We start from the raw sequence: 26,827 nt of genomic DNA, 5'->3' as shown, positions 1-26,827 counted from the left end.
CTTAAAAACTCCTTTCCTCACGATTTTACTGCAATTAAAATAATCAGACTAATTCTAAGGTAATATGGTGATCTAGGCGAGGACAGGTTGCCTAACGTAACATTTTTCCCTTTAAAAAATGTTCTTCATTCATCAAACAGTTCTTACTGTAAGCTAGCATTGTTTTATAAATCAAATATTGTTAATTGTTTAGAGCCAAAGCTCAGACTTATTTACTCAGTGAAAAAAATTAACCCAAATCTTAGAAAAATAAATAATTTTAAAAGATGATTTGTGAAATATCACTAGATTGCCACCAGAGGGCGACATTTTCCGTCATAGTGGTGCTTTTTAAAAAGCTAAAAATCAATTTTCCAAGTTCAAACAAAGTTTATTTTATTTTCATAATTTTTCCATCAAGTAGCAACCACTGTTCTTTTTTATTGTTGCTGTAATGATACTGAATCACCACCAGACGGCGAGAGAACACGGAAGAGGTTTCTGCAAAGGGGTGCTTTTATCTCTCACTTTTAAATTATTTTTAGACATGTTGGTGAATGTAATAAATCACAAAACACGGAAATAAATTATGTGTTGTCAGATAAATGCAGCTGAATGATTACATCCAGTGTATAAACAAACCTCTATGCACCGAAACACACACCGAATATTCAAATGAGACATAAAGGGGAATACAAACCAGTGAGCCCGTTTTTCCTGTTCCCGATGGGCTTCAAAAACGTGGTTTTGTTTAATTAAAAATACTTAATTTAATTTATGGTGATTTGTGACATTCGTACTGCGCAAAAGTTCCTCAAACAGTGACTACCATAGAGCTAAATATTGACATTAGCAGCTGAAAGCCATGCACAACAGATGGTGTGAGTGCTAGTTGTCTAACATCTTCAAGGTTGGACCAAATGGATGCAATTCCATCACTTTTCATCATAAGAGGATCTCTGTCTAAATCTCTGACATGTGAGGTCCTGCAAGGAGACTTTGACTTTGATTTCTACAGTGTAGGTTCTGTCACTCTCTAAAAAGTGTTAAAGCTGGATCAGTTGTCTAAAAGTGATTTAAATGGGACTTGAGATTTGTCAGGAGTTAATAGAAATTAAATGTGAGGTTTATATGCTAAAGTTGCCCTCTGCAAAAAATATAACACACTTCAGACACACAACCACGAAGCTGGGAGGCTAATGTGATTTTAAAGAGCCAGTAGACGTGTGTTAAATTGGCAGGAATGAAGAATTTCCTCACCGTCTTGCTAAAGAGAAGCTGGGGCGTGGCATTGCTGTTGCTGCTGCTGTGTGGAAACATGATACAAAACTCCTACCAGGCCATGCAGAGGACACAAACACAGGACAACACCTCAGACCGTGTCCTTAAACCTCACACCTTCACCTTTATGTGGCTTTAATCACAACCTCCCATCAGCGTCAAACAACACAAGGTCCCAGGTATGATGATTCAACCCAAACAAGGTAATACCTTCACCCGGTCTCACATCCACCACCGAGCTCTTGGTTTAACTTCCTACCAAATATGGTCAAAGGGAGAAAGTGATGAAGATCTCCAGAAAGAGAAAAGCTTACAGAGGGAGAGAGGTGGAGGAAGGTGGGTCTATTGTTATTGGTCTATTTGTCTGTGGTGTTGGATGTCTGTACCAGTCCTGTCATCAGCTCCAGTCCCAGTCCCTCCTGTGGGTCACACAGGGAAAGAGCTGTTCACCTGACAAATGCTTGAATCTTTTCTGCCAGAATATCAGAGGCAGATGTGAAGGATGGCGTTAAGATGGGTCGCTGAAAAACTGGCTTCTTCTTCATGTCATCTGTTACAGAATCGACGCGTGGAATTGTGCATCCGTTTTCTAGCCCTAAACTATAAAGACAAGTTTTGTTACCATGGAAACCAAATTTCTGTTGACACGTACATAGGACAACATTTATTTCATAAGCATGGATGTAATGCAGTACATTTAGCTGCACTCAAGTTAAATTCATCACTAATCACATTTTGCCGCGACATAAAATTTAATTTTGGCATGTCATAGTAATACAACGTCAACAACAATAACAACAACAAGAACTTAGTACATGCATTTGTAGTGTGTTGTAATTTTTTGTGAGGGTCAGGGTGTTTCTGCTGAGCTGACACATATTTTCTCTAACAGTTCTCTGTATTTAGCAGCTGGACGTGTGGTATGGTGGTACATTTTCTATAGAAAAAAAACTAGTCATCATATTTATTTGTCTTGTACCACATAATTTTTAATCTGAAGCTACATATTAAGCATTTTCAGGGCAGAGTATTGTTCCTGTTAGTGTTTAGTATGAGATGCTAGTAAATATTCCCTTTCTTTCTCCAAAAACTTTACCTGATAGTAAGCTAACTTTAGGCAAACCAGCAGCACAACAAATATTTTCAAATAAGACTCACAAACCTGAGTCAACACCAGTCTCATCAAAGCTGGGGTTCTGTCGTTGTACTTTTGGTCTAAAAAACGTCCTTATGTCCATCTTCACTCATGCGTTTCAGGCAAGCCCCCACAATGCTGCTCAGAAAATGGTCCCAACCCGGAAGTAAGAAAAATTGCAGTTCCACCCTCATCCGCTGGGGGCTGGTGCCAGAAGCGAGCAAATCCTCATTGACTCCCATGTTGAAAATGCCGATTTCACAGCAGAAATAAACATGTTTACAGCCTGGTGCCAAAACATGTTTTTTGTCTAAATTATCTAGTTTATACTCATGACAACTATGAGGGGGGTGAATTTTTTTCTCACTCTTCTGTTTAAGTGTATTGAAAGCCTAAAATTCTGTATAATTAATGAGCATCCGACACACGTGACCGCCGCCTCAGACCCACGTGACCACAGAGCTAGTTCCGTGGAAAGGCCTCAGTACAGCCTCGGCCCCTCCTGGAAGCTGTTTCGGGATTTTGAGTCTCTGTGCTTGTGAATTCTGTTTTGGATATTATTGGTGCAATTGTTGGACAAAATGACTTGCAGTGGTATTAATTGCTCTAATAGAGCGTCCAAGGAGTCTCCACTTCATTTTTTTCGGTAAGTTAAAATCTATATTCGTATTTTATGTCACTGCTGCCTTTAAACTAGCTGAGTTTACCGAAGTAGCTAGCTAACCATCAGTTTAACATGTAGCATTTACTGTTTAACCATGAAATTTAAATGTAAAATACGGTAAAATAATTAATAGGGCATATTTAGATGGGTAATATGGTAAAAGATAAAAATGGGTTGAAATATGACGGAGCGCTAAGAGGGAGACTTCTGTGTCCATTCTTCCACCTGGTAATCCCCAGCGGTCAGGCCGGGCAGCCTGACCGATCCGGCGCCTACTTGCTGCGCCTAGCTGCTGCGTGGTCTGACCGCTTGTGGAGTTTTTCATGTCTGACTTTAACCGCATCTAATACTGTATTATGGCGTGAGCGCAACAGCGACAACTTAATATCGATGTGTAAGCAGCCTGAGTGGTAGGGTGTTTTCATCTGAACCCTTAAAATCTCCAGCAGGCTTGGAGTGACACCTGTGTCCATTCTTCCATCCAGTAATCCCCAGCGGTCAGGCCAGGCAGCCTGACCGGTGCGGCGGCTAGTTTCTGCGCGGGCTGACCGCTCGTGGAGCTCTCAGAGACAGATCTGACCGGAGAAATACTGCAGCTCGGTGAGAAGTCTATAGGGCATACAGCGTTTCCCTTAAATCCCACCGCCACACCGACAAGATCCCAAGTTTCTTTGTTTTTGTTGGCGCTGTTTACCGAAGAAGCAGCGGGAACTAATATGTTGTCGCTTGTGATCACAGCCGGCGGGTAGCAAGTATGTACAGTCTATGATTTTACCGCTCCCTCCTGCAGTCTTCCCCTATTAAAATTTAAAATGTGTAACTTCATGTATTGGGATGAATGACTGATATTCATGTTAAACTCAAACGTTAGGCATTTAGGGGGAAAAAACAAAATAATAAACATTATACAGATGTCAAATAAATCAAACTGTAATTAAACAATATATTTTCAAAGTCTCGATTCTGGATAAAATCCAACAACATATGCTTTATAAATAAACACTACACATGGCTTTTACACACACACACACACACACACACACACACACACACTCACACACACGTTACATTGTGATTTCTTAGTAAATATTCTATTTGGCGAGAGATAAATTTTATTGTATTTATCCTAGTGAATCTATAATTAAACGGGTAAACTAGCAGTAGTACATCCAACATCAAAGAAAGTAAAATGTTATTATCAGGAGAGGGAGAATGTTTAAGTGGTTAGCAGCTGTGTGCTAGCCGATGGCCCCCTCCATGAGGCCACCACAGCTCAGCAGAACATCGTTGTAGCTTCTTCTGGGGAGAAAAACACTTAGAGAAAAAATAAAGTTAACAGCTGAAATAGCAGGAAATAATACAGTTAAAGAGCAGATTGTAGAAGAAAGAAACCCCCGGGTTAAACTGGTCTGTCTACTGCATAATGCTGAACTCTAACATGTGTCCTCAGGGAAGGACCTGATTGGTGTCCAGAACCTGCTGAAGAAGCACCAGGCTCTGCAGGCTGAGATCACAGGTCATGAACCTCGCATCAAGGCTGTCACCCAGAAAGGAGAGACCATAATGGAGGAAGGTAGAGCAGGTCTGGTCCTGACATGTTTCTGAGGTGTCTGCAGGTTCTGGCTCACTTTGTTTGGGTCCAGGTCACTTCGCTGGTTCAGAACCCTCGGCCCGTCAGAACATTCTTATCCACCACGTTCTAACACCAGACCTGTTAACCCGACAGCAACAAGTGGCTCCAACTGACGATGAGACCGGGAAGGAGCTGGTTCTGGCTCTGTACGACTACCAGGAGAAGAGTCCTCGAGAGGTCACCATGAAGAAGGGCGACATCCTCACGCTGCTCAACAGCACCAACAAGGTTCGTGTGCCCTTCACAGCCGAGGAACGACCTCCAGCTCAGAGCGAACATCTCCACACCTGCTTTGTGTTTGTGTGACTTTAGGTTGTTTTACTTGAACTCGCGTCTTTAGCTGAATGAGGATGGAGAGACGGGTCGGACCTGGAGCAGGTCGAGGTCTTGCAGAAGTAGTTTGACGACTTCCAGAAGGTCGGACTTTTACTCCTCTCCGTCTTCCAGCAGCAGCTGTCAGATCAGCTCAGGTGATAATCAGCTGTGCTTTTGTCCTGCAGGACCTGAAGGCCAACGAGTCCCGCCTGAGGGACATCAACAAGGTGGCATCTGAACTGGAGTCAGAAGGTCTGATGGCTGAGGAGGCTCCTATGGTTCAGGCTCAGGTGAGCGTCACCTGTCTGCAGCAGCTGGTCCCTCTCACTTCCTGGTTTGTTAACTCTGCTCGTCTCTGTTTGTAGCAACAAGAACATCTGGGTTCTGCTCCTGGAAAGGTGCGTGTTGTCCTCCGCCTCCACCAGAACCAGACGTGGTGTTTTTGTTACCACTCATTTGTTTGTTTACAGGATGAAGCCGACTCTAACCCCGGCTTTCCACAGGAGTCGTCAGCACCACGTTACTGCAGCAGCACGCCATAGCTGCTGATAGGAACCGCTGTGGTCAACAGAACCTTTTCCACTGGAGCCGTCAGCAGTGCGAGTCGGCCGCGTCTCAGGAGCAGCATGTCGCGGCCTTTACGCGCCGGTTCTATTTTCTACGCGCGACGCCTCTGAAACGGGTCAAGTTCGACATTTTTGGGGAAGGAAAGACAGGAAATCGGATGCGGAAATTGAGAGAAGCTACTGAGATTTTCAGAATAAAGAACGTACTGCCTTCCGGTTGCTTTAATTTTAAAAACAGTTACTAACTGAGCGGCCCCGTGAGAAGTTATCACCTAGCTAGCGGTCTCCTTTGTTTTTCAGGTCCGTATTGGCGATTATAAAATGGACAGAACATAAAACACAAACCATGTTGTAGTTTTCTCCTGCTTGTTGTTGTGTTTACTGACGAAGTCACTCGAGTGACTTCGTGCTCGGTCGGTGACAGCTGCTCCCCTGCTGCTTCGCGTCTCGTGGGAAGGGCCAAGCAGCAGCTTACGCGAGCAAGACGTGCTGCTGCAGTAACGTGCTGCTGACGGCTCCCGTGGAAACCCGGGGTAAGACGGCGTCACCCTAGAAGGTGAGTTCATTCAGCTGATCAGAGGTCACCTCTGATGGCCGCAGTCACGGCCGACCGTGCTGACATCACACAGGAATTCAGGTGACCCGGCAGGCATCAGGTGCTGGTGAAAGTGGGGACATGTCAGCTGGTTGCCATGGCTACAGTTATCTTTATGCATCTGTATGACTGCTGACTGGTGTGTGTTTCCTGTGACCTTTGACCTCAGACCGTACGGTTGGGCGTTCAGACGACGGCTAACTTTAATTCCATCAAGGTAAGAGGAAGCTCTTCCCTTCCTGTCTGAGCGATCCGTCTCCAGGTTTCCTTGTCCGGCGTCCAGCCCGCTGGCGACCACCTTCATCTCACTGGGTTTGGTTTCTCTCCAGGAGCTGAACAACCGCTGGCGCTCGCTGCAACAGCTGGCTGAAGACCGGAGCAACATGCTGGGCAGCGCCCATGAGGTGCAGCGCTTCCACAGGTACCCCGCACACTTATGCGCCGCTTACGGGTCAGTAGAGTTTGGACCCACACTCAGACGGAGTTCTGATGTCTTCTCAGAGACGCTGATGAGACCAAAGAGTGGATCGAGGAGAAGAACCAGGCCCTGAACACAGACAACTATGGCCACGACCTGGCCAGCGTTCAGGCTCTGCAGCGTGAACATGAAGGCTTTGAGCATGACCTGGCAGCTCTGGGTGATAAGGTCCGCTTCCTGATCGGTACCAGGACCCGGGTTGTCTCTGGAGACACGTTCTTCATGGTTCTGGTGACTCCACCCCAGCCGTTCCTGATCAGCAATCAGCGGGGTGCTTTCCTATTTAAGGTGGATGGAGGACACAATTTGACGCCAGAAGATTGCCTCAGTTTTGGTAGTAACCAGCCACTCGTGTTACCTCTAGTGTTCCTAGGATTAATGTTATTTCGTTGTGTTTTTGCTCTTATATTGGATTTACCATTCTTCAGGATTCCTCTCTACCTCTCTCTCCTCCAGCCAACACATACACCCACCACAGGAAGTCTGCTGAACACCTCTGCCTGCCTACAATGGATTTTGAAACCAGAACCTATGCTCACCTGTGTTCTCCCTCCTCCAGACGCTGAGCTGTTGTTGCAGGTCCAACCACAGACTTATCTGTGCACCTTAAGTTCCTCCTTATAAATAAATAATTTTTTCCATCAGTTTTCGGTCAGTGTTGTATTCTGCATGTCTTGGGTTAAGTACCTTCCTCCAAACATGACACTCTTCTTCAAAGAGCAAATCTGTTCAGCACATTCTGACAGACAGACCACCATTCTTCTGTCATGATGCTGTACAGGACATTTTTAGAGTTTTTCTTTTTAAAGATAAATAGGATTACATTTAAATAGCAATACTTTCACATTATCATTTTCCCACACTTCTGTATAACTGTATTTTGTTGTTTTTCAATAAAGAATGACAAATTATTTAAGTTTGGATTTGTTGCACACAAATATATATCTGTAAAAAAATATCTACAAAGCTAATGTTTTCATAAGTATGATTGGGTTTTGCAATACGCCACTATTTTAGTAAGATTTTTAAACCAAGTAAAGTTAGTAAAGAACAAATTTCTATTGTCTGCTAAGAAACTGTTGGGATTTAAAATGTTCCTGTTGTACAAATAACTTGTAAATGATTATTCCTCACTTTTGTCTTAACCAAAGAAATTCCAGTAATTGAGCAAAAACATTTATTTTTAACACTACATTTTATAAAACAGGGCGCAAAGTGTCGGCACATGTATGTCGATGGTCCGCCCCAACCAAACCAGGAGACACAGACGTCAGGGAGGCCAAGGTTGTCTCCGACGGTCTCTGCAACTCTCTGGGCACCACGCCTCACTCAGCTGTCTCCAATGATCCAAATGGCTATGGAGAAAAAATAACAGGTTTGTCATAATTGTTTAAAGTACAAAACCATACATGAAGTGGTGAGACAGGTATGTGGAACTTACACGCTGCTTTGTGTAGCTGATGTTGGAGACACACAGGCTGCCATGGTGACCTTTTAACAGATCTAAGAAAAAATGAAAATTAAAAACTCCAAGACCTCATGTCATATTTACTAATCAGCTATGGCTGATTTATTGTTTGGATCACAGTGAGTTACACTAATTCTAATATATTTTTATTTCTATTATACATACATACTTTTTAATTGTTATTTTCACATGACTGTTATCAGGCTCTCTTGTTCTGGTTCTCATGATAATTCCGTGTCTTCCAGTAAGTTATCTTGTGCTTACTTCATCTGTAGAATGTCTCTTTACTTTTGGTAAATTGTACTGAGTCCAGAATAAAGGCTAGTTGGCTGTACAAGATACAAACAAGTATTACATTTTGGAAATATATGAAATGTATTTAGGCTGCTAATTTAGCTCGAATACTAATAACTGCCATATTTTCCGGACTATAACTCGCACTTTTTTACATATTCTGGCTGGTCCTGCTACTTATACTCCAGAGCGACTTATATAACAAAATATGTAGGCTACACCGCGCTGCTGCGGGCCGACTCCGACCCACACAAGAATGAGTTCCCCTGTCCCGCTGGGAGGGTTTCAAACACCGCCAGCATCTGTTAGAGCCTGTGGCGGGGTGCTGAGGGCCGGCTCCAGCCCAGGAATGAGCTCTCCTCGCCGGCCGGGAGGGGTGGAAACACCGCCATCCTCTCCTCTGCTGGCTGTTGTTCATTCTGTTATGGTTACCGGTGCTTGTGTTGCAATGTGAAACGCTTGGTCTCAGATTTTGTAAGAAAGATAATAAAATGTCCCCCCAAAATACGACTTAAATATATGTTCTCTTCTTCATGATACATTTAATGGCTGGTGCGACTCAGGAGTGATAGCGCCGAAAAAAACTACTGAAAACTTGCTCAAAGCAAAATGTTTTCATTACGGAAATAAATTATAAACTTACCGATTTAAAACTTTTTTAATACTGGTACTTCTCACGAACAGGCGCAGAAAACCTCCACCTAAACTCCGTGTAAGGTTCAGGTCGATGGGTGTTCCAGTTAGCTCCGGTTGGGTTGAAGCTAGGTGGCTACATCCGTTAGCTCGGCTCCCACCTCCGCTTTAGCTTTGGGTTAGCCAGGGTTAGCTTCAGGTTAGCTCGTAGCTAGTTCGCCTGGGTGTCGTCACTCGAGCCCAGCCTTACAGCCACACCCTCAGCGCCTCCTCTCTTCCCTTTTATGGAATTGTCTGGGCTGGACGGAACCTGTGACACGGTCAAAATGGCGGTGGTGGCCACCTCCCATTATAGACAACAAACGTTTTATTGAAGCCAATGGAATCCGTTTGTCCAGTATATGTACAGTCTATGGTTTCAGGCAGAGAGTGTAGAAGAAGCCGGCTGCTGAAGGGCTTCTTCTTCAGTGGTGGAGGCTCAGGCAGGCTGTATACAAACTACTGCCAGCTGCTCCCTCTCTGTTGGACTTTGGTACTGCATGTTACTTCCACGTTTTAGATCCGGGGCTTTTCATAAAACATCCGGGGCTTCAGCCCAAGTAGCCGGGCCTAACGCCGCCCCTGTCCATTACAAGCCATTCTATTCTATTTTACTCTCTTGAAACAGTTCTAGTTTAGCTCTTTGAAAGTGAATATGTTTCGCCCTGTGACTGCCAGAGGGAGTATGATCTAATATCTGTAGCACAGGTCTGTAGTGCTGCGCCCTTGCTGTGTGTGTGTGTGTGTGCGTGCGTGCGTGTGTGTGTGTGTGTGTGTGTGTGTGTGTGTGTGTGTGTGTGTGTGTGTGTGTGTGTGTGTGCACGCGTGTGGAAACAATCTCGTGAACAACTGCAGCAGCTTAATGATAACGTGTGAATCTCATTACCCGGCAGAGCTGATTGTTTGTGGCGATCGTCCGACTAAATTGTGAAATGTATTTCCAGAATGCACCAGACATCTGTATTAAGGTCCATGTTAGAACTTCCTGGTGGTGAATCCACAACATGAGGTTCACATGCCTCAGCATGGCTTGGTTGTTGAAAACATGAACCAGAATTAGTGGAGGCCATGACCCTTGCGAGAGAATTACACAACTACTAATGCTGAATTTGGGTTCTACCTGTGCAGAGGTCCTACGTTTGCCAATCGAGGTGATGTGAAAACCCAGCAGACCACCTTTGGATGCATTCCTGCAGCAGCTCTCACACACTAAACACTTCCTGGTTTTCACTCAAAGTTGTGCCCACAGCGCATTAATTAACAGGCTATTTACTGTCCCCTGAGTACCAAGTATTTACCCAGTACTAACGTGGTGCATTTCAGGTAATGATTGATTATTTGTTAATTAATTGCAGAGTAATTGCAATCAAACAGCATTATTTCTGAGTAAAACAGGTTGTTGTTTTTCCACAGATGGACTTGAGTAACATTCCTTCTATAATCAGCTCTGGGCATCCAGAGAGGTCTTCTGACCACCCATGGTGACATATGACAGACTTCTCTGAGCTCCGCAGCCATTACACTTTTCACCTCGCGCACCCCCTAGCGGCAGCTCGCGCACCCCCTAGCGGCAGCTCGCGCGCCCCCTAGCGGCAGCTCGCGCGCCCCCTAGCGGCAGCTCACGCACCCCCTAGCGGCAGCTCACGCACCCCCTAGCGGCAGCTCGCGCGCCCCCTAGCGGCAGCTCGCGCGCACCACACTCAGGGAATCCCTGATTTAAAACATGCAGGAAATGTGCTGGAAGCAGACTGCAGCTCCAGGTATGTCAGCTCAATATTTTTTAAGTCCCAACAGAGTGAACTGCCAGTCTGAAGTTGAAAGTAGAATATTCTGGCCAAAGGGGTGCGATATGGGCTAGGTAGCTGTTCATTAACCCTCTAAAACAGGAGTGTTCGATTCCGGTCCTGGAGGGCCGGTATCCAGCACATTTTAGTGGTTTCTCTGCTCCAATATGCTTGATTCAATGGTTTAATCACCTGTGCAGCAGTTCAGGCTCTGCAGAAGCTTAACAAATCAATTTCCAGCACAATGGGAATTTGTCCCTCGGCGGCGGGACGCTGGAATGCTAAGGAGTTAATCACCTGCTGGTTGAAATCAGGTGTGTTGAAACAGTTGAAACTAAAACGTGCGTGATACCGGCCCTCCAGGCTGGGAACTTCATACCACTGCTGTTAACGGTCATTTTAGCACATACTGGCTCAAGAAAATTTAAATTAAAAATATGAAAAAATTTCATATTATGGCTTTAAAATGTGTGCAGGACTCCGACATAGGGTTCAGACGTTTTGCTGCAACTATAAACACAAATTTCTGTAAATATTGAATAGGAAGTTGATTAAAATACAGCTAAACACGACGTACTAGCGGCATGAGCTGCCCTGTAAGACATCTTTTTAGTGACGTATGACAAACAGCTCTTCACTGTTTAGAGGAAGTTAGATTTTTATGATGATTTATGACAAAATTCCTTAAAATGAATAACTGAACCTAGTTTATCTTCATGTAGATGGTAAAGTGTAGAGAAACAGCGTTAGTCTCAGTCGGCATAAGCAGCAGGGCCCTGCAGGGAATCGAACCCCGTCTCATTACTGAGAGTTCCGTTACCAGAGCCTTTTGCTTTGGGCGACCGGAGACGGTAAAGCAAAACCTGCATCAACACAGCATTTATTGTTGGAACATAAATTCTGTCTTGAAGCAGGGAAAAAGAAACCGTCAAAATAAAAAATTATTTCTAATCAAATTCATTTTAGTATTTTATAAATGTTTTACAGATTTAGAGCCTCCTTTGACTTTTACGCTTTTCGTTAACTTCTCGTTCTTTTACGATGTTTATCCGTTCTTTAGTCGCGGTCAAACGCATCGTAATTTTGTTCTGCGGTGAATCTTAAAGTTATGTTGAATGTAAATAATCTGAGTCTTTATTGCTTTAGTTTAACAGCACAGTAACTTGTTAAAATATTCAAGTTAATTTGAATCATTTACATGTTTAGACTATATTTTATTAGCCTTTAATATTTTAGTATTTATTGTTTAACTTTTGTAAAGAGCTATTTTTAAACGCGTGCACATTTAAACACTAAAACCTTTGTTTGCTCCGTCTGTGTCAGAGCTCTGCTGTTCAGCTCCTTCCTGGTTCCTGCAGGACCACAAAGCCCAGAGAAGCTCAGTCCAGCAGGACGTAAGGACACAAACAGACACGGAGAGCTCCTCCTAAACCTGGAATCAAACTTTTCTACACATTATTTAGAACAGTTTCTTGTGACAGAACAGTTAGTGAAACAGAAAGGACATGATGAAGATGATGTTATCGTCCTCGTCTTTCATACGGATCAAAGATCACCCCAGCTTATGCTCATGTCACCAAGTAAACGTCCCATTTCTCACTAAGACCTGCTCTATCTGCTCTACCAGATCATCAGAAGCATCACTGTAGTTGTAGTTTTGCCTCCATCTTCCTGCCCTCCTTGTAGTTTTGCCTCCATCTTCCTGCCCTCCTTGGTCTCTTGTTTATCTTCTACCACCTCTCACCATCCATCTCAGGTGGGATCTTGTTTGCTCCGATGGCCTCTTGTGTTCCAGGCTTACATCTTTTAGTGAACGTTAGAATATCATATACTAATATATATGTGTGTGTGTGTGTGTGTGTGTGTGTGTGTGTGATGCTAAGCCAGACTGCCTGCTCCATCAGATGAAAGGAAATCCTCTCAGGACCCAAATAAAATAGAAGATTTAGCAACCAGACACAGAAGCCCAGGTGAAACGTCCACATCAGCATCTCCAGTTCTACCAGCTCTAAAAACACACTTCTTAAATAATAAAACACTAAACTCAGCCAACGGATGAAGAGGTCCTGGTGCCAGACGCTACCTAAGACATCACCAGTTCAGCTGACTTGATAAAACACTTGGTGACTAAAACAAACATCTGGTGACCTGGTAAAAAACAGTCCTGGTGCAACAAGCTACCTGAGACAAACGTTTCCAGTCGACCAGTTCAATAAAGAAAGAAAGAAAGAAATTATCTTCACTGCACTGGAAAAAAAAAAATATCTCTAGTCCGAGTCGGAGTCGTCCGAGTCGTCCCATCTTGGTCTCTTCGGTGGGATGTACGGGAAGCGCTCTCCAGTCCTCTTCTGGCTGGATCCAAGGACCGAGGTAGAAGGAGTGGGTTCTTCTACATCCTGGACCTCTTCAGCGCTCCCGTGGGCAGGCCTGGGATCTTCTGAAAGCTCTCCCGGCGGGGCCGGAGGAGCCAGCCAGAAGTCTGGTGGTGGAAGCTGCTGGTCTTCATCGCTATCCAGAACTGAGCTACCATAACCAGAGTCCTCACTAGAAGCCATAACAACATCTAAAGCTGACCAATCTGAGCTAATGTCAGTCTCCTCCGACTCCTCATCGCTCCTCAGACCCTCAAAAGCAAACTCTGCCTCTACTGGAGGAGCCTGACCATGACCCACAAACACCACATCATCATCAGGAATGTGAAGGGCTGGGTACCTACCTTCATCTTCATCGAGAATCCGGATGACCTCAGGGGCCCCTGCAGTCACGGGACGCTCCACGATGAAGATGCCTGTGAGGACAAAACAAGACACATTACATCCACTTGTGTCATAAAACAGTTATGAAAAAGCTACAATGACTTGTTTACAATACAAGAGATGTGTGTCTGCATCTGCATGTGTGCACAAGACACACTTTACTAATCTGGTTGTTTTTGGGGTTTAACAGGTTAAAACCGAGTTCTGCTTTTACTGAAAAAGTTTCCATTTTTAATTTATGTGATTGTTTATTATTTTTGTTTCATGTTTATAGCTGATATATTTCTAAAAAAGATGTCATGTTTTACAGCTTGTAGACACAACACTGCTCAAATAAAGTTGTTTTAAAATGGGCTCTATAAAAATAAACAGAAGACTCATTAAACTGATGAAAAGTGTTTAAAATATATTTAAACGGACAGAAATGCATTTATAAACCTGAGAACCAACTCAGAGAACACATCAAACTTTCTACTTGGATAAAACAGATGAAGTCCTTAAAGATCAAAGGTCTCTAGTTCACTCAGATTTATGGAAACAACTCATGTTCACTGATGCTAACAGGCTGAAGCTAAAGCTAGCTGTAAGTTCTAGCATGTTCTACGTCATGACGTTTCATACCTGGTTCATTGTTGCTATGGTCACGAAAAAAACATGTTTTTGTTTGAAACATTCTTTTTTAGAATCGTACATGTCACTTTATTAGTTTTAAAATTTTCGATGTAAAATTGAACTAAATGGGTTTGCTGAAACCAAATTGGTGGTTTTCTTTTAACGGTTCTCTCTAGTCTGATACAGTCATCCCACCGACCTGCTGGGACCCTTGAGATGCTGAGGCTGTGTGATGAGGTTGAGCCACAGGTCGGTGCTAATGTGAGAAACCTTTTGTCTCTATCCCGCTAAAAGAACCACATATTCAGCTTTTATTTTGCTTGCCCAGCTGACAAAAACCAACAGGCGCTCCTCGCGCTCACTCTCACCTCGCGGCTGTCCATCCTCTTTTATATCAATAATACTAAAGAAACCGACATGCCAGAACAAAACTAGTAAAAACATTTGATGTTCAAACTGTTCCAGGGGGATTTGAGCCTCACTTGTCCACAGGAAACATGTTTCACCTCTATAAAACACCAAATCTCGTCTCCTTCCGCCTATCCGTGTCCAGGTCGCGAGGGCAGCATCCCAACTAGGGACTTCCACACCGTCCTCTCTCCGGCCACCTCCACCAGCTCCTCCGGCAGGACCCCAAGGCGTTCCTGGGCCAGTTCGGATATGTACTTTCTCCAACGTGTCCTGGGTCGTCCAGGGGGACTCCTGCCAGCAGGACATGCCCAAAAACACCTCACCAGGGAGGCGTCCAGGAGGCCTTCTAACAAGATGCCCAAACCACCTCAACTGACTCCTCGATATGGAGGAGCAGCGGCTCTACCCTATCCCTAAGGCTGACCCAGCCACCCCGCGGAGAAAACTCATTTCGGACGCTTGTATCCGCGATCGTGTCCTTTCGGTCCTTACACAAAGCTCATGACCACAGGGGAGGACTGGCCGGTAAACCGAGAGCCTTGCTCTCCGGCTCAGCTCCTTCTTCCCCACAACTGACCGGTTCAGCGGCCGCATCACTGCAGACGCTGCCCCAATCCGCCTGTCGATCTCGCACCCTCATCTCTGCTTTAAGCGGACGATGTGGTCCTCCCAGCTTCATCAGGCTCCGACCTACAGCTCTTGCCGGGGAGGTTCGCAGCCGACTGTGAGGAGGCTGGGATGAGGATCAGCACCTCCAAGTCTGACCATGGTTCTCGATCAGAAAAGAGCGTTTGTCCACTCCAGGTCGGTGGAGAGGTCCTGCCTCAAGTGGAGGAGTTCAAGTATCTCGGGGTCTTGTTCACGAGTAAAACACCAAATGTGATTTTAAACACACATTCGGTCTCTCAAATACACGAATTTAACATCATAATAATGTTTCAGTAGTTTGTCCTTTAGGAAACATGAAATAAGTCAGACGGAGAGTTTAACTGATGTTAGCTTACCGTGCTCCTCCCGGAAGACAAACATCTCTCTGGTAGGTTGGTTCTCAGGTCTTCTTCAGCTAGCCACAAACTTCTTCAGCGATTTCTTCTCTGCAGAGGCTCTCCAAGCTCGTCCAAGGGCTACTTTTGAAGCAAATCTCCAGCGGCTCTCTCGACCAAGTGCTGCTCTAGCGCAAGTTCGAAAGAAAGACTTTTATAAATTCCATGAGCTTTTATAGACGAGCAACGTTCTAATTCTATGACGTATACACGCACATGCGTGTAACGGATCCCTAAACTGTCTCTTTGCAGCAGGTGCACCCCGAGAGGTCTCTCAGCCCTCTGGTGGACACAAGCTATTACTGCAGCTATTTTGAACCGTCACTTAGCTAATTATGTAATAGCAGTGAGGATTTTAGTGCCGTTGTGCTATTGTAATCTCCAGTTTGAATACATCAGATGTTTTGAATTCAAACAATAACATGTTGTTTTTGTGACCATAGCAACGGATGAACCAGGTATGAAACGTCATGACGTAGAACATGCTAGAACGTACAGCTAGCTTTAGCTTCGGCCTGTTAGCATCAGTGAACATGAGTTGTTTCCATAAATCTGAGTAAACTAGAGACCTTTGATCTTTAAGGACTTCATCTGTTTTATCCAAGTAGAAAGTTTGATGTGTTCTCTGAGTTGGTTCTCAGGTTTATAAATGCATTTCTGTCCATTTGAATCTTTTTAAAACAGTTTTCATCAGTTTAATGAGTCTTCTGTTTATTTTTATAGAGCCCATTTTAAAACAACTTTATTTGAGCAGTGTTGTGTCTACAAGCTGTAAAACATTACATCTTTTTAGAAATACATCAGCTATAAACATGAAACATAAATAATAAACAATCACATAAATTAAAAATGGAAACTTTTTCAGTAAAAGCAGAACTCGGTTTTAACCTGTTAAACCCCAAAAACAACCAGATTAGTAAAGTGTGTCTTGTGCACACATGCAGATGCAGACACACATCTCTTGTATTGTAAACAAGTCATTGTAGCTTTTTCATAACTGTTTTATGACACAAGTGGATGTAATGTGTCTTGTTTTGTCCTCACAGGCATCTTCATCGTGGAGCGTCCCGTGACTGCAGGGGCCCCTGAGGTCATCTGGATTCTCGATGAAGATGAAGGTAGGTACCCAGCCCTTCACATTCCTGATGATGATGTGGTGTTTGTGGGTCATGGTCAGGCTCCTCCAGTAGAGGCAGAGTTTGCTTTTGAGGGTCTGAGGAGCGATGAGGAGTCGGAGGAGACTGACATTAGCTCAGATTGGTCAGCTTTAGATGTTGTTATGGCTTCTAGTGAGGACTCTGGTTATGGTAGCTCAGTTCTGGATAGCGATGAAGACCAGCAGCTTCCACCACCACCAGACTTCTGGCTGGCTGTAGCTCCTCCGGCCCCGCCGGAAGAGCTTTCAGAAGATCCCAGGCCTGCCCACGGGAGCGCTGAAGAGGTCCAGGAGGTAGAAGAACCCACTCCTTCTACCTCGGTCCTTGGATCCAGCCAGAAGAGGACTGGAGAGCGCTTCCCGTACATCCCACCGAAGAGACCAAGATGGGACGACTCGGATGACTCCGACTCGGACTAGAGATATTTTTTTTCCAGTGCAGTGAAGATAATTTCTTTCTTTCTTTCTTTATTGAACTGGTCGACTGGAAACGTTTGTCTCAGGTAGCTTGTTGCACCAGGACTGTTTTTTACCAGGTCACCAGATGTTTGTTTTAGTCACCAAGTGTTTTATCAAGTCAGCTGAACTGGTGATGTCTTAGGTAGCGTCTGGCACCAGGACGTCTTCATCCGTTGGCTGAGTTTAGTGTTTTATTATTTAAGAAGTGTGTTTTTAGAGCTGGTAGAACTGGAGATGCTGATGTGGACGTTTCACCTGGGCTTCTGTGTCTGGTTGCTAAATCTTCTATTTTATTTGGGTCCTGAGAGGATTTCCTTTCATCTGATGGAGCAGGCAGTCTGGTTTAGCATCACACACACACACACACACACACACACATGCATATATATTAGTATATGATATTCTAAAGTTCACTAAAAGATGTAAGCCTGGAACACAAGAGGCCATCGGAGCAAACAAGATCCCACCTGAGATGGATGGTGAGAGGTGGTAGAAGATAAACAAGAGACCAAGGAGGGCAGGAAGATGGAGGCAAAACTACAAGGAGGGCAGGAAGATGGAGGCAAAACTACAACTACAGTGATGCTTCTGATGATCTGGTAGAGCAGATAGAGCAGGTCTTAGTGAGAAATGGGACGTTTACTTGGTGACATGAGCATAAGCTGGGGTGATCTTTGATCCGTATGAAAGACGAGGACGATAACATCATCTTCATCATGTCCTTTCTGTTTCACTAACTGTTCTGTCACAAGAAACTGTTCTAAATAATGTGTAGAAAAGTTTGATTCCAGGTTTAGGAGGAGCTCTCCGTGTCTGTTTGTGTCCTCACGTCCTGCTGGACTGAGCTTCTCTGGGCTTTGTGGTCCTGCAGGAACCAGGAAGGAGCTGAACAGCAGAGCTCTGACACAGAAAGGAGCAAACAAAGGTTTTAGTGTTTAAATGTGCACGCGTTTAAAAATAGCTCTTTACAAAAGTTAAACAATAAATAGTAAAATATTAAAGGCTAATAAAATATAGTCTAAACATGTAAATGATTCAAATTAACTTGAATATTTTAACAAGTTACTGTGCTGTTAAACTAAAGCAATAAAGACTCAGATTATTTACATTCAACATAACTTTAAGATTCACCGCAGAACAAAATTACGATGCGTTTGACCGCGACTAAAGAACGGATAAACATCGTAAAAGAACGAGAAGTTAACGAAAAGCATAAAAGTCAAAGGAGGCTCTAAATCTGTAAAACATTTATAAAATACTAAAATTAATTTAATTAGAAATAATTTTTTTTTCTGACGGTTTCTTTTTTCCTGCTTCAAGACAGAATTTATGTTCCAACAATAAATGCTGTGTTGATGCAGGTTTTGCTTTACCGTCTCCGGTCGCCCAAAGCAAAAGGCTCTGGTAACGGAACTCTCAGTAATGAGACGGGGTTCGATTCCCTGCAGGGCCCTGCTGCTTATGCCGACTGAGACTAACGCTGTTTCTCTACACTTTACCATCTACATGAAGATAAACTAGGTTCAGTTATTCATTTTAAGGAATTTTGTCATAAATCATCATAAAAATCTAACTTCCTCTAAACAGTGAAGAGCTGTTTGTCATACGTCACTAAAAAGATGTCTTACAGGGCAGCTCATGCCGCTAGTACGTCGTGTTTAGCTGTATTTTAATCAACTTCCTATTCAATAATTACAGAAATCTGTGTTTATAGTTGCAGCAAAACGTCTGAACCCTATGTCGGAGTCCTGCACACATTGTAACAAACGGTTTGACCTAAAATAATAACCTAAATCTATCTGGAACCGCTACCGGTCCTTCTGCACTCCAGACGAGTCCCGTTAGCATGACTGCAGCAACACAGCTAACTGTGTTAGCAAGGGGAAAAGTGATTTGGAAAGCCACGACACACTCACACAGATAAGATCTAAAAGAGGATCCACATATTTCAACAATAGATCCTCCAGAGACCGGTAGAACCTCAGAACCATCCTGGATTACTACAGACACAAGCTAGCGTGCTACTGCAGCATCCCAGTCAGGAGGAATTATTCTGCTGATCTATCGATTAAATTTGTTCTGGAGTTATTTCAATATAAACACGCAGCGGTTCAACTGGCAGCACATTGTTTTATCTATAGATTAGTGAATTATATTGGGACGGTATGATGGGGCTAATGGTCAGCTAACAACTCGTCAGCTGAGGGCTACAAGCTTAGAAATGAAATATTCATCTAAAGTAAACAAACTGAACTGATTCTGGTTCTGAAGATGTTCAGCATCCTCCCTGGAGTCCAGATCTGGCTCACGGGTCTTCTCGCCGTATCCCAGATCTGACCGATCTTGTCATGTTCAAGAAGCCAATGTGAAATGATTTGAACTTTATGACATGGTGCATCATCCTGCTGGAAGTAGCCATCAGAGGATGGGTACATGGTGGTCCTGAAGGAATGGACATGGTCAGAAACAATGCTCAGGTAGCCCAAGGCATTTAAACCATGCCCAGTTGGCACTAAGGGGCCTAAAGTGTGCCAAGAAAGCATCCCCCACACCATTACACCACCACCTCCACCACCAGCCTGCACAGTGGTAACAAGGCATGATGGATCCATGTTCTCATTCTGTTTACGCCAAATTATGACTCTACCGTTTGAATTTTCTCAACAGAAATCGAGACTCGTCAGATCAGGCAACATTTCTCCAGTCTTCAACTGTCCAGTTTTGGTGAGCTGGTGCAAGCTGTAGCATATTTTTCCTATTAGTAGTGCAGATGAGTGGTACCCGGTGGGGTCTTCTGCTGTTGTAGCCCATCCGCCTCAAGGTTGTGTGTGTTGGCTTCACAAATGCCTTGCTGCATTCCTCTGTTGTAACGAGTGGTTATTTCAGTCAAAGATGCTCTTCTATCACCTTGAACCAGTCGGCCCCTTCGCTGACCTCTAGCATCAACAAGGCATTTTCACCCACAGGACTGCCGCATACTGGATGTTTTTCCCTTTTCACACCATTCTTTGTAAACCCTAGAAATGGTTGTGGGTGAAAATCCCAGTAACTGAGCAGATAGTCAAATACTGAGACCGGCCCGTCTGGCACCAACAACCATGCCACGCTGAAAATAGCTTCAATCACCTTTCTTTCTCATTCTGACATTCAGTTTGGAGTTCAGGAGATTGTCTTGACCAGGACCACACCCCTAAATGCATTGAAGCAACTGTCATGTGATTGGTTGATTAGATAATTGCACACACACACACACACACACACACACACACACACACACACACACACACACACACACACACACACACACACACACACACACACACACACACACACACACAGTCATTTACATTTTTATTAGGGCTGCACGATAAAAGGAAAACCTGCGATATTCGATAACAGTGATTAATATTGCGATGATGATATTACTTGCGATGAATAAAAACTTAACTCAGGAACAAAAATAATCAAAATCAAAGAAATAAAAAAATTGTAAAAATGAGAAAATTGTAGCAAAAGATGTGAGGAAAGGGAAAAATAAAATGAAGAAGAAAAGGCGATCAGTGGATCCCAGGAAAAGTAGAATCAGCAAAAAGAGCAGAACAAAGCTAACTCAGGTGTTTGCTAACCATCAAAATGAAGTGCTGCCTGCCTCGGGGGCGGGCATCTAACCTGTGAGAACCCACCAATTTGGCCAAATGGATGAAGAGCTCTATTTGATTTGTTAAAAAAAACATAATACTTCCGTTTGATTGACAGAATGCGTTATGTTTAGCAAACATTTGAGCTGACCATTTATTGCGATATTCATCACAATAACGATATATTTACGATATATTGTGCAGCCCTAATTTTTATCAACATGTGTGTTTTAAACAGGAAAAACATTACTGTGTTTTGATGTAACAATAAATGTATAAATTATTTTAATAAAAAATAAACGCACCAGGAGTTTATTTCCTGACATTTTTGTTACATTGTGATGTCAGTGGAGTAAGAGTGGTGCTGCATCCGTCCATCTCAAACCACCTACAGGTGCTGTAAACTCCACCTTTCTCCTACAGGGGGCGCTGTAACACCAACACAACAGCTGTGAGAAGCAGGGGTGCCTCATTTTAGTCACAGATTTGTAGGAATAAAATCTGAATTTTCTGCCATTTTACTCTTTATAATCAGTTCTATGTAACCTTGCATAATAATCACTGGATTTTCTAGTTTTATACATTTCTCCTCACATAAAAAAGAACATGTTGGTTGTGCTGAGTAACCGGATCAATCGTGTGCCTTTATTTTTCTTTTTAATAAAACTAAAATCAGGGCATCAGACGTTTGTTCTTTAACAGTAAGACATCAATGACGAGGTCTCCTAACACACTTTGTTTTGTAGAGATGCAGGATTGTTTATGGTTGTGTAATTACGCTCCTTGTGTTGTCTCTGTCCTACGTTTGCCTTTCTGACTGAATGAATGACTTCCTTTTCCTCTGAAACTTAAAGTGAGGGTCAAGCATCGACATGGGTGGGGACGTACCGTATTTCATCCACACTTCCTGTCAGGAAAACGCTTCTGAAAGAGGCGTCTCCTGGCGGACCGAGAGAGTAGCACTGAGGCAGTGATAAACCGCACATGTGTACAGCACCATTAGACACTCATCTATACAGGTTATCAGCAAAAATAAGTTAATTTGGGTGTTACTTGCTCTCTAAAAATATCTTTTAAATGGGATTTTGCAGTATTTTACAGTGATCTGGAGTCCTGTCTGTTTAATTACACTATTTCTGTATAAACGTATTCTTTTAATTGTATTGTTCGCATTGAAAGGTGTTTAATGATATGAATCAAACCCCAATCTCCTGCTGGAGCCTGTGGCGGGGTGCTGCACCCTGGATCTGACCCAGGTTTAAGCTCTCCCCGCTCATTGGGAGGGCTGCCATTATCGGTATACCGTAAATCCTCTAATATTGGCCTGTATTCAATTAACGGCCGGGTATCATATTTTGGCCGGTGTTGGAGTCGGCGGAGGTGAATAATGGCCGGTATTTTATTGTGGCCGGGTGGAATGTGGTAACAAGCAAGTACCACGGGGGGGGGGGGGGGGTCATCCGTCTCACTTTTGATCTGCCAGTGATAGACCGCAAGGGTAACATTAACCATGCGGCGACGAAGGGGAGGTAAAAATTTGATATCAAGTTCAAAGAGAACGTGCTGATAATGCTGCAGAACACTCTGGGGAGCAGTAGCAGAGGTTGTATGAACTAGTCACTAGTCGACTTCACCGCTCTATAGTGACTTGTTAAGCCTGTCAACGACTAGTCGCTGTCACGTGATAATGACCGGCAAGATGCAGTCCACGGAAAAGACAGCAGTCTGCTGTCAGCAGGTGACAAGCTCCTGCGCGTCGGGAGGCAACGCGCTGTGCCAGAGCGTCGGTACCGACACCCGCCGTAAAACAGACATTTAACCAAATTGTGACCTTTACCCTCTTGCAATTTAACCTTCCCCTCACCCCCATCCTAACCTTAACCAGCTTGCAGATGCAAAGCTCTGATTGTTGACGCGCTCCAGACATCTGCATCCTGAGCACGGCCACAGTAACATTATCAAATCAGGTGTCGCCACCTCAAAAACTAATTTAACACGCGATCGTTCATGTCGGCTCATTTCCTTTTATGTTTTCTGTCTTTTATTCTTTTATTTGTGTCTGATGCCTTTCGCTGCTGTGGAGCGGGGCGCATCACCTTGTCCTCTGGTGACGCACCTCACTGATGCGGCCGCCAAGCAGCGAGCACTCCGCTGTTTTTGCGGTCGGTAGATCTTTTAGAACTGCAGTTCAAAGGTAACTCATAAGGTGAATATAAATAAGATAAGATAACCTTTATTAGTCCCACAAGTGGGAAATTTGTTTTGTTTACAGCCAAAGTAAAAGTAAAGTAAACGTTATGCAGCAGAGGGAGAAAACACTAAAATACAATAAGTTCGATCGTAATGAGATAAAATAAACTCAATACAATAGATAATTTATACCTTAAGAATGGAGTAAAAATAACCATACTATATACAGCTTAGAAATACAGAGTACACTTCATCCAACAGATTTGTTGTAGAGTCTGACAGCAGTGGGGAGGAAAGACCTCTGGAATCTCTCTGTCCCACACCTTGGGTGCCGCAGTCTCCCACTAAAGGAGCTGCTCATAGCTGTCAAAGTCACCTGCATGGGATGGGAGATATTATCCAACAGGGAAGACAGTTTAGCTGTCATTCTCCTGTCACTCACCACCTCCACAGGGTCCAGGGGGCATCCTAGAACAGAACTGACCCTGCAGATCAGTCTGTTCAGCCTCTTCCTATCCCCCGCAGAGATGCTGCTGCCCCAGCAGACCACACCATAAAAGATGGCCGAGGCCACCACAGAGTCATAAAAGGTCTTCAGGAGAGGGCCCACAACTCCAAATGACCTCAGTCTCTGTAGTAGGTAAAGCCTACTCTGCCCTTTTCTGTACAGGGCATCTGAATTATGAGTCCAGTCCAGTTTATTGTTCAAATGGACCCCAAGATACCTGTAACTGTCCACAGTCTTAATATCCATGCCCTGTATGCTCAATGGCTGAAGCGAGCAATGCTTATGCCTACGAAAGTCTACCACCAGCTCCTTAGTTTTGCTGGCATTAATCTGTAGATAGTTCAACTGGCACCAGTCCACAAAATCCTGAGTCAGTCTCCTGTACTCCTTGTCATCCCCATCCTTGATGAGACCTACAATCGCAGAGTCATCAGAGAACTTCTGCAAGAAGCACTGAGTAGAGTTATAGGAGAAGTCCGCAGTATAGATGGTAAAAAGGAACGGAGCCAGAACCGTTCCCTGGGGGGGCTCCGTGCTGCAGACGACACTATCCGACACACATCCCTGAGTCCTCACATACTGTGGTCGGTCAGAAAGGTAGTCCAGAATCCAGGTAGCGAAGTGATGATCCACTCCAGCGTTCACCAGTTTGTCCTTCAGAACCGAGGGAAGAATGGTATTGAAGGCACTGGAGAAGTCAAAAAACATGATCCTCACAGTACTCCCAACAGTCTCCAGGTGAGCGAGCAGGCAATGCAGGAGGTGGATGACCGCATCATCAGCACCAATGCCAGTTTAATAGGCAAAATGAACCCAGGTAGCAGTTTTTCTTTAGGATTGAGAGGAGATGCAGGAAGATAATAAACAGGCAGGACAGAAAAATAGTCAAATGAAAACAAGTTACATGCTTTTGTTCTTTTTAAACACAGAAACAGTTTAGTTTACCTGTTTTGTAGCTACAGAAAAACAGAAAGCAAAGAACAACCCATATAAAAGAACCAGAAACCCAGAAAGACAAGAACCAAAACCAGTGATAACCCTACCATACCTCAGAGGCATAACGGAAAAAATAAGAGCAACAATGAAAAAACAACATAAACACACCATCAAAGCCATACACAACAGTTAGAAACAGACTAGTGCACCCAAAAGACAAAATATCAGCTGGACAAAAATGTGGAGTCATTTACGAAATCCCATGCAAACTCTGCAATAAAACATACATAGGAGAAACCGGACGCCAACTCATCACACGAACAATAGAACATAGAAAGGAGTGCGAGAAAGAGGCGAGTAGAAAACACACAAGAGCAGCAAAAGAAGAAGCAGAAAGTACAATAAAGAAGTCAGCCGTAACAGATCATTGCTTAAGAGAAAACCATATAATGGACTGGGACAACACACGGATCATAACCACTGAACAACAAAAATACAAAAGATGGATCAAGGAAGCAATCGAGATAAGGAGACGTGGATGTGGGACCATGAACAAGGACGACGGAGTTTACACGCTGGACCACGTATGGGACTGCATCGTCGGAGAGGGGAGAGCGGGCAGTAGAGGGCGACAACGTCCTCTGCTGCCCGCAGATAAACGGAGAAGGAAGTGACGCGCCACCATCAACGTCAGCCTGAAGAAGCTGGCAGCCGTCGGCGAAACTGTAGCTACAAGACAGGTAAACAAAACAGTTTCTGTGTTTAAAAAGAACGAAAGCATGGAATTAGAACCACGACACAGCAAGAACACACCTAAGATGTTCAAAGGAAAACAAGTTAGTTTTTGTACCTGGTGGTTGCAACAAACAGACACCATTGAAGGTAATCAGAAGTGAGGAACAGAAAATGAAAGAATTATTTTAATGTTTAGAGCAGCAGGAACTCTGAGAGGCTGCAGGCGCATCAGTGAGTTTGCGGCCGCTGCGCAGGGGGAGGGGGGAGATGGCTGAAGCAGAAACTACCGTTGTTAAAAGAAATGTGTTTCCTCCGAGGCCTCCGAGGGCCCGTCACCTCCTCATCTGCCGCAGGCGCCGGACTCCACGGGCCCGTCGCCTCCTCCGCCGGCCTCCAAGGGCCCGTTGCCTCATCTGCCGCAGGCGCCGGCCCCCGGACTCTGCTGTTCCCTGCCGCCTCTCCATCGTCCTCTGGGCCCTCCCTCCGGGTCCCCCTCCCCCCGCCCTGCTCCTGGTTCCTGTGGGCGTCTGGGATCCGTCCTTTGAGGGGGAAGGGGGGGGGGGGGGGGGGTGTACTGTCACACCCTGTCCTGTCTTCTCCTAGGTTGTAGTCTGTGTCTCCGTTAATTGCTCCCACCTGCCTCTTGTTTCCCAATCACCATAGCTCCCGTTCCTCATGTATTTGAACCCCTTCTGTTCTGTGTTCCTTGTGGTGTCATTGTTCCAGTGTCAGCGTGCGTCCTAATAAACCTGTGGAATTAATCCTACCTGTCTGCCTGCTTCCTCCCCGGTCTGGATCCTCGCCTTAGCTCCGCTTCACTCCGCGCACGTCGCGATATACATAACCCAAACCAATATTACTCAAGGGAACCTCGTACACATTAAGGCTCCTTGTCATGAGCCGGGGTGAGTACTCCTGTTCTCTTAACCATCTGTGAGTCTCTTGCCAGGAGAGGGAGTGGCCCAGCTGTTCCTGATCAGCAATCAGCGGGGCGCTTTCCTATTTAAGGTGGATGGTGGACACAATTCGACGCCGGAAGATTGCCTCAGTTTTGGTAGTAACCAGCCACTCGTGTTACCTCTAGTGTTCCTAGGATTAATGTTATTTCGTTGTGTTTTTGCTCTTATATTGGATTTACCATTCTTCAGGATTCCTGTCGACCTCATTGGATACTGACCTCAACTCCAGGATTTGGATATTCAACACACGGACCTTATCACCACCCTCCATAACCCACCTCTCATCTCACCCAGTGCCCCATCCACCAGGACGCCCCGCTTCTCTCCACCTCTGCTCCCTCTCCTGCGCTTCCCCCGGCTCTCTACCTCTCCCTCCTCCAGCCAACACATACACCCACCACAGGAAGTCTGCTGAACACCTCTGCCTGCCTACAATGGATTTTGAAACCAGAACCTATGCTCACCTGTGTTCTCCCTCCTCCAGACGCTGAGCTGTTGTTGCAGGTCCAACCACAGACTTATCTGTGCACCTTAAGTTCCTCCTTATCAATAAATAATTT

The 26,827-nt window shown here is 44.5% G+C and overlaps 1 protein-coding gene and 1 long non-coding RNA gene across 7 annotated transcripts; one reads left to right on the top strand and one right to left on the bottom strand.

Annotated features, from left to right (window-relative positions):
* The first annotated feature begins 5,032 nt into the window (after positions 1 to 5,032).
* Positions 5,033 to 26,827, top strand: LOC129155903 (spectrin alpha chain, non-erythrocytic 1-like). 6 transcript variants are annotated; one of them, XM_070547774.1, is made up of 7 exons: positions 5,033 to 5,109; positions 5,193 to 5,297; positions 5,373 to 5,405; positions 6,338 to 6,385; positions 6,498 to 6,589; positions 6,670 to 6,980; positions 26,457 to 26,827. In XM_070547774.1, the coding sequence occupies exons 2-7, from the start codon at positions 5,265 to 5,267 to the stop codon at positions 26,756 to 26,758; spliced, it is 819 nt and encodes a 272-aa protein (XP_070403875.1). In that variant the 5' UTR covers positions 5,033 to 5,109; positions 5,193 to 5,264; the 3' UTR covers positions 26,759 to 26,827. The 6 variants fall into 6 exon arrangements, with proteins under 6 accessions (XP_070403875.1, XP_070403878.1, XP_070403879.1 ...); XM_070547777.1 differs by lacking the exon at positions 26,457 to 26,827 and adding an exon at positions 7,103 to 7,557 and having other exon boundaries at positions 6,670 to 6,934; XM_070547778.1 differs by lacking the exon at positions 26,457 to 26,827 and adding an exon at positions 7,103 to 7,290.
* LOC139064434 (uncharacterized) lies at positions 7,810 to 9,252 on the bottom strand. The gene is made up of 3 exons (XR_011517493.1): positions 9,052 to 9,252; positions 8,088 to 8,149; positions 7,810 to 8,001 (listed from the first exon to the last, which is right to left on the bottom strand). It is a non-coding gene; the product is annotated as an uncharacterized lncRNA (long non-coding RNA).

The sequence above is a fragment of the Nothobranchius furzeri genome, unplaced genomic scaffold, assembly GCF_043380555.1.
Source record: "Nothobranchius furzeri strain GRZ-AD unplaced genomic scaffold, NfurGRZ-RIMD1 Scf029, whole genome shotgun sequence".
Taxonomy (NCBI): domain Eukaryota; kingdom Metazoa; phylum Chordata; class Actinopteri; order Cyprinodontiformes; family Nothobranchiidae; genus Nothobranchius; species Nothobranchius furzeri.
This window is presented reverse-complemented; position numbering and strand designations above follow the sequence as displayed.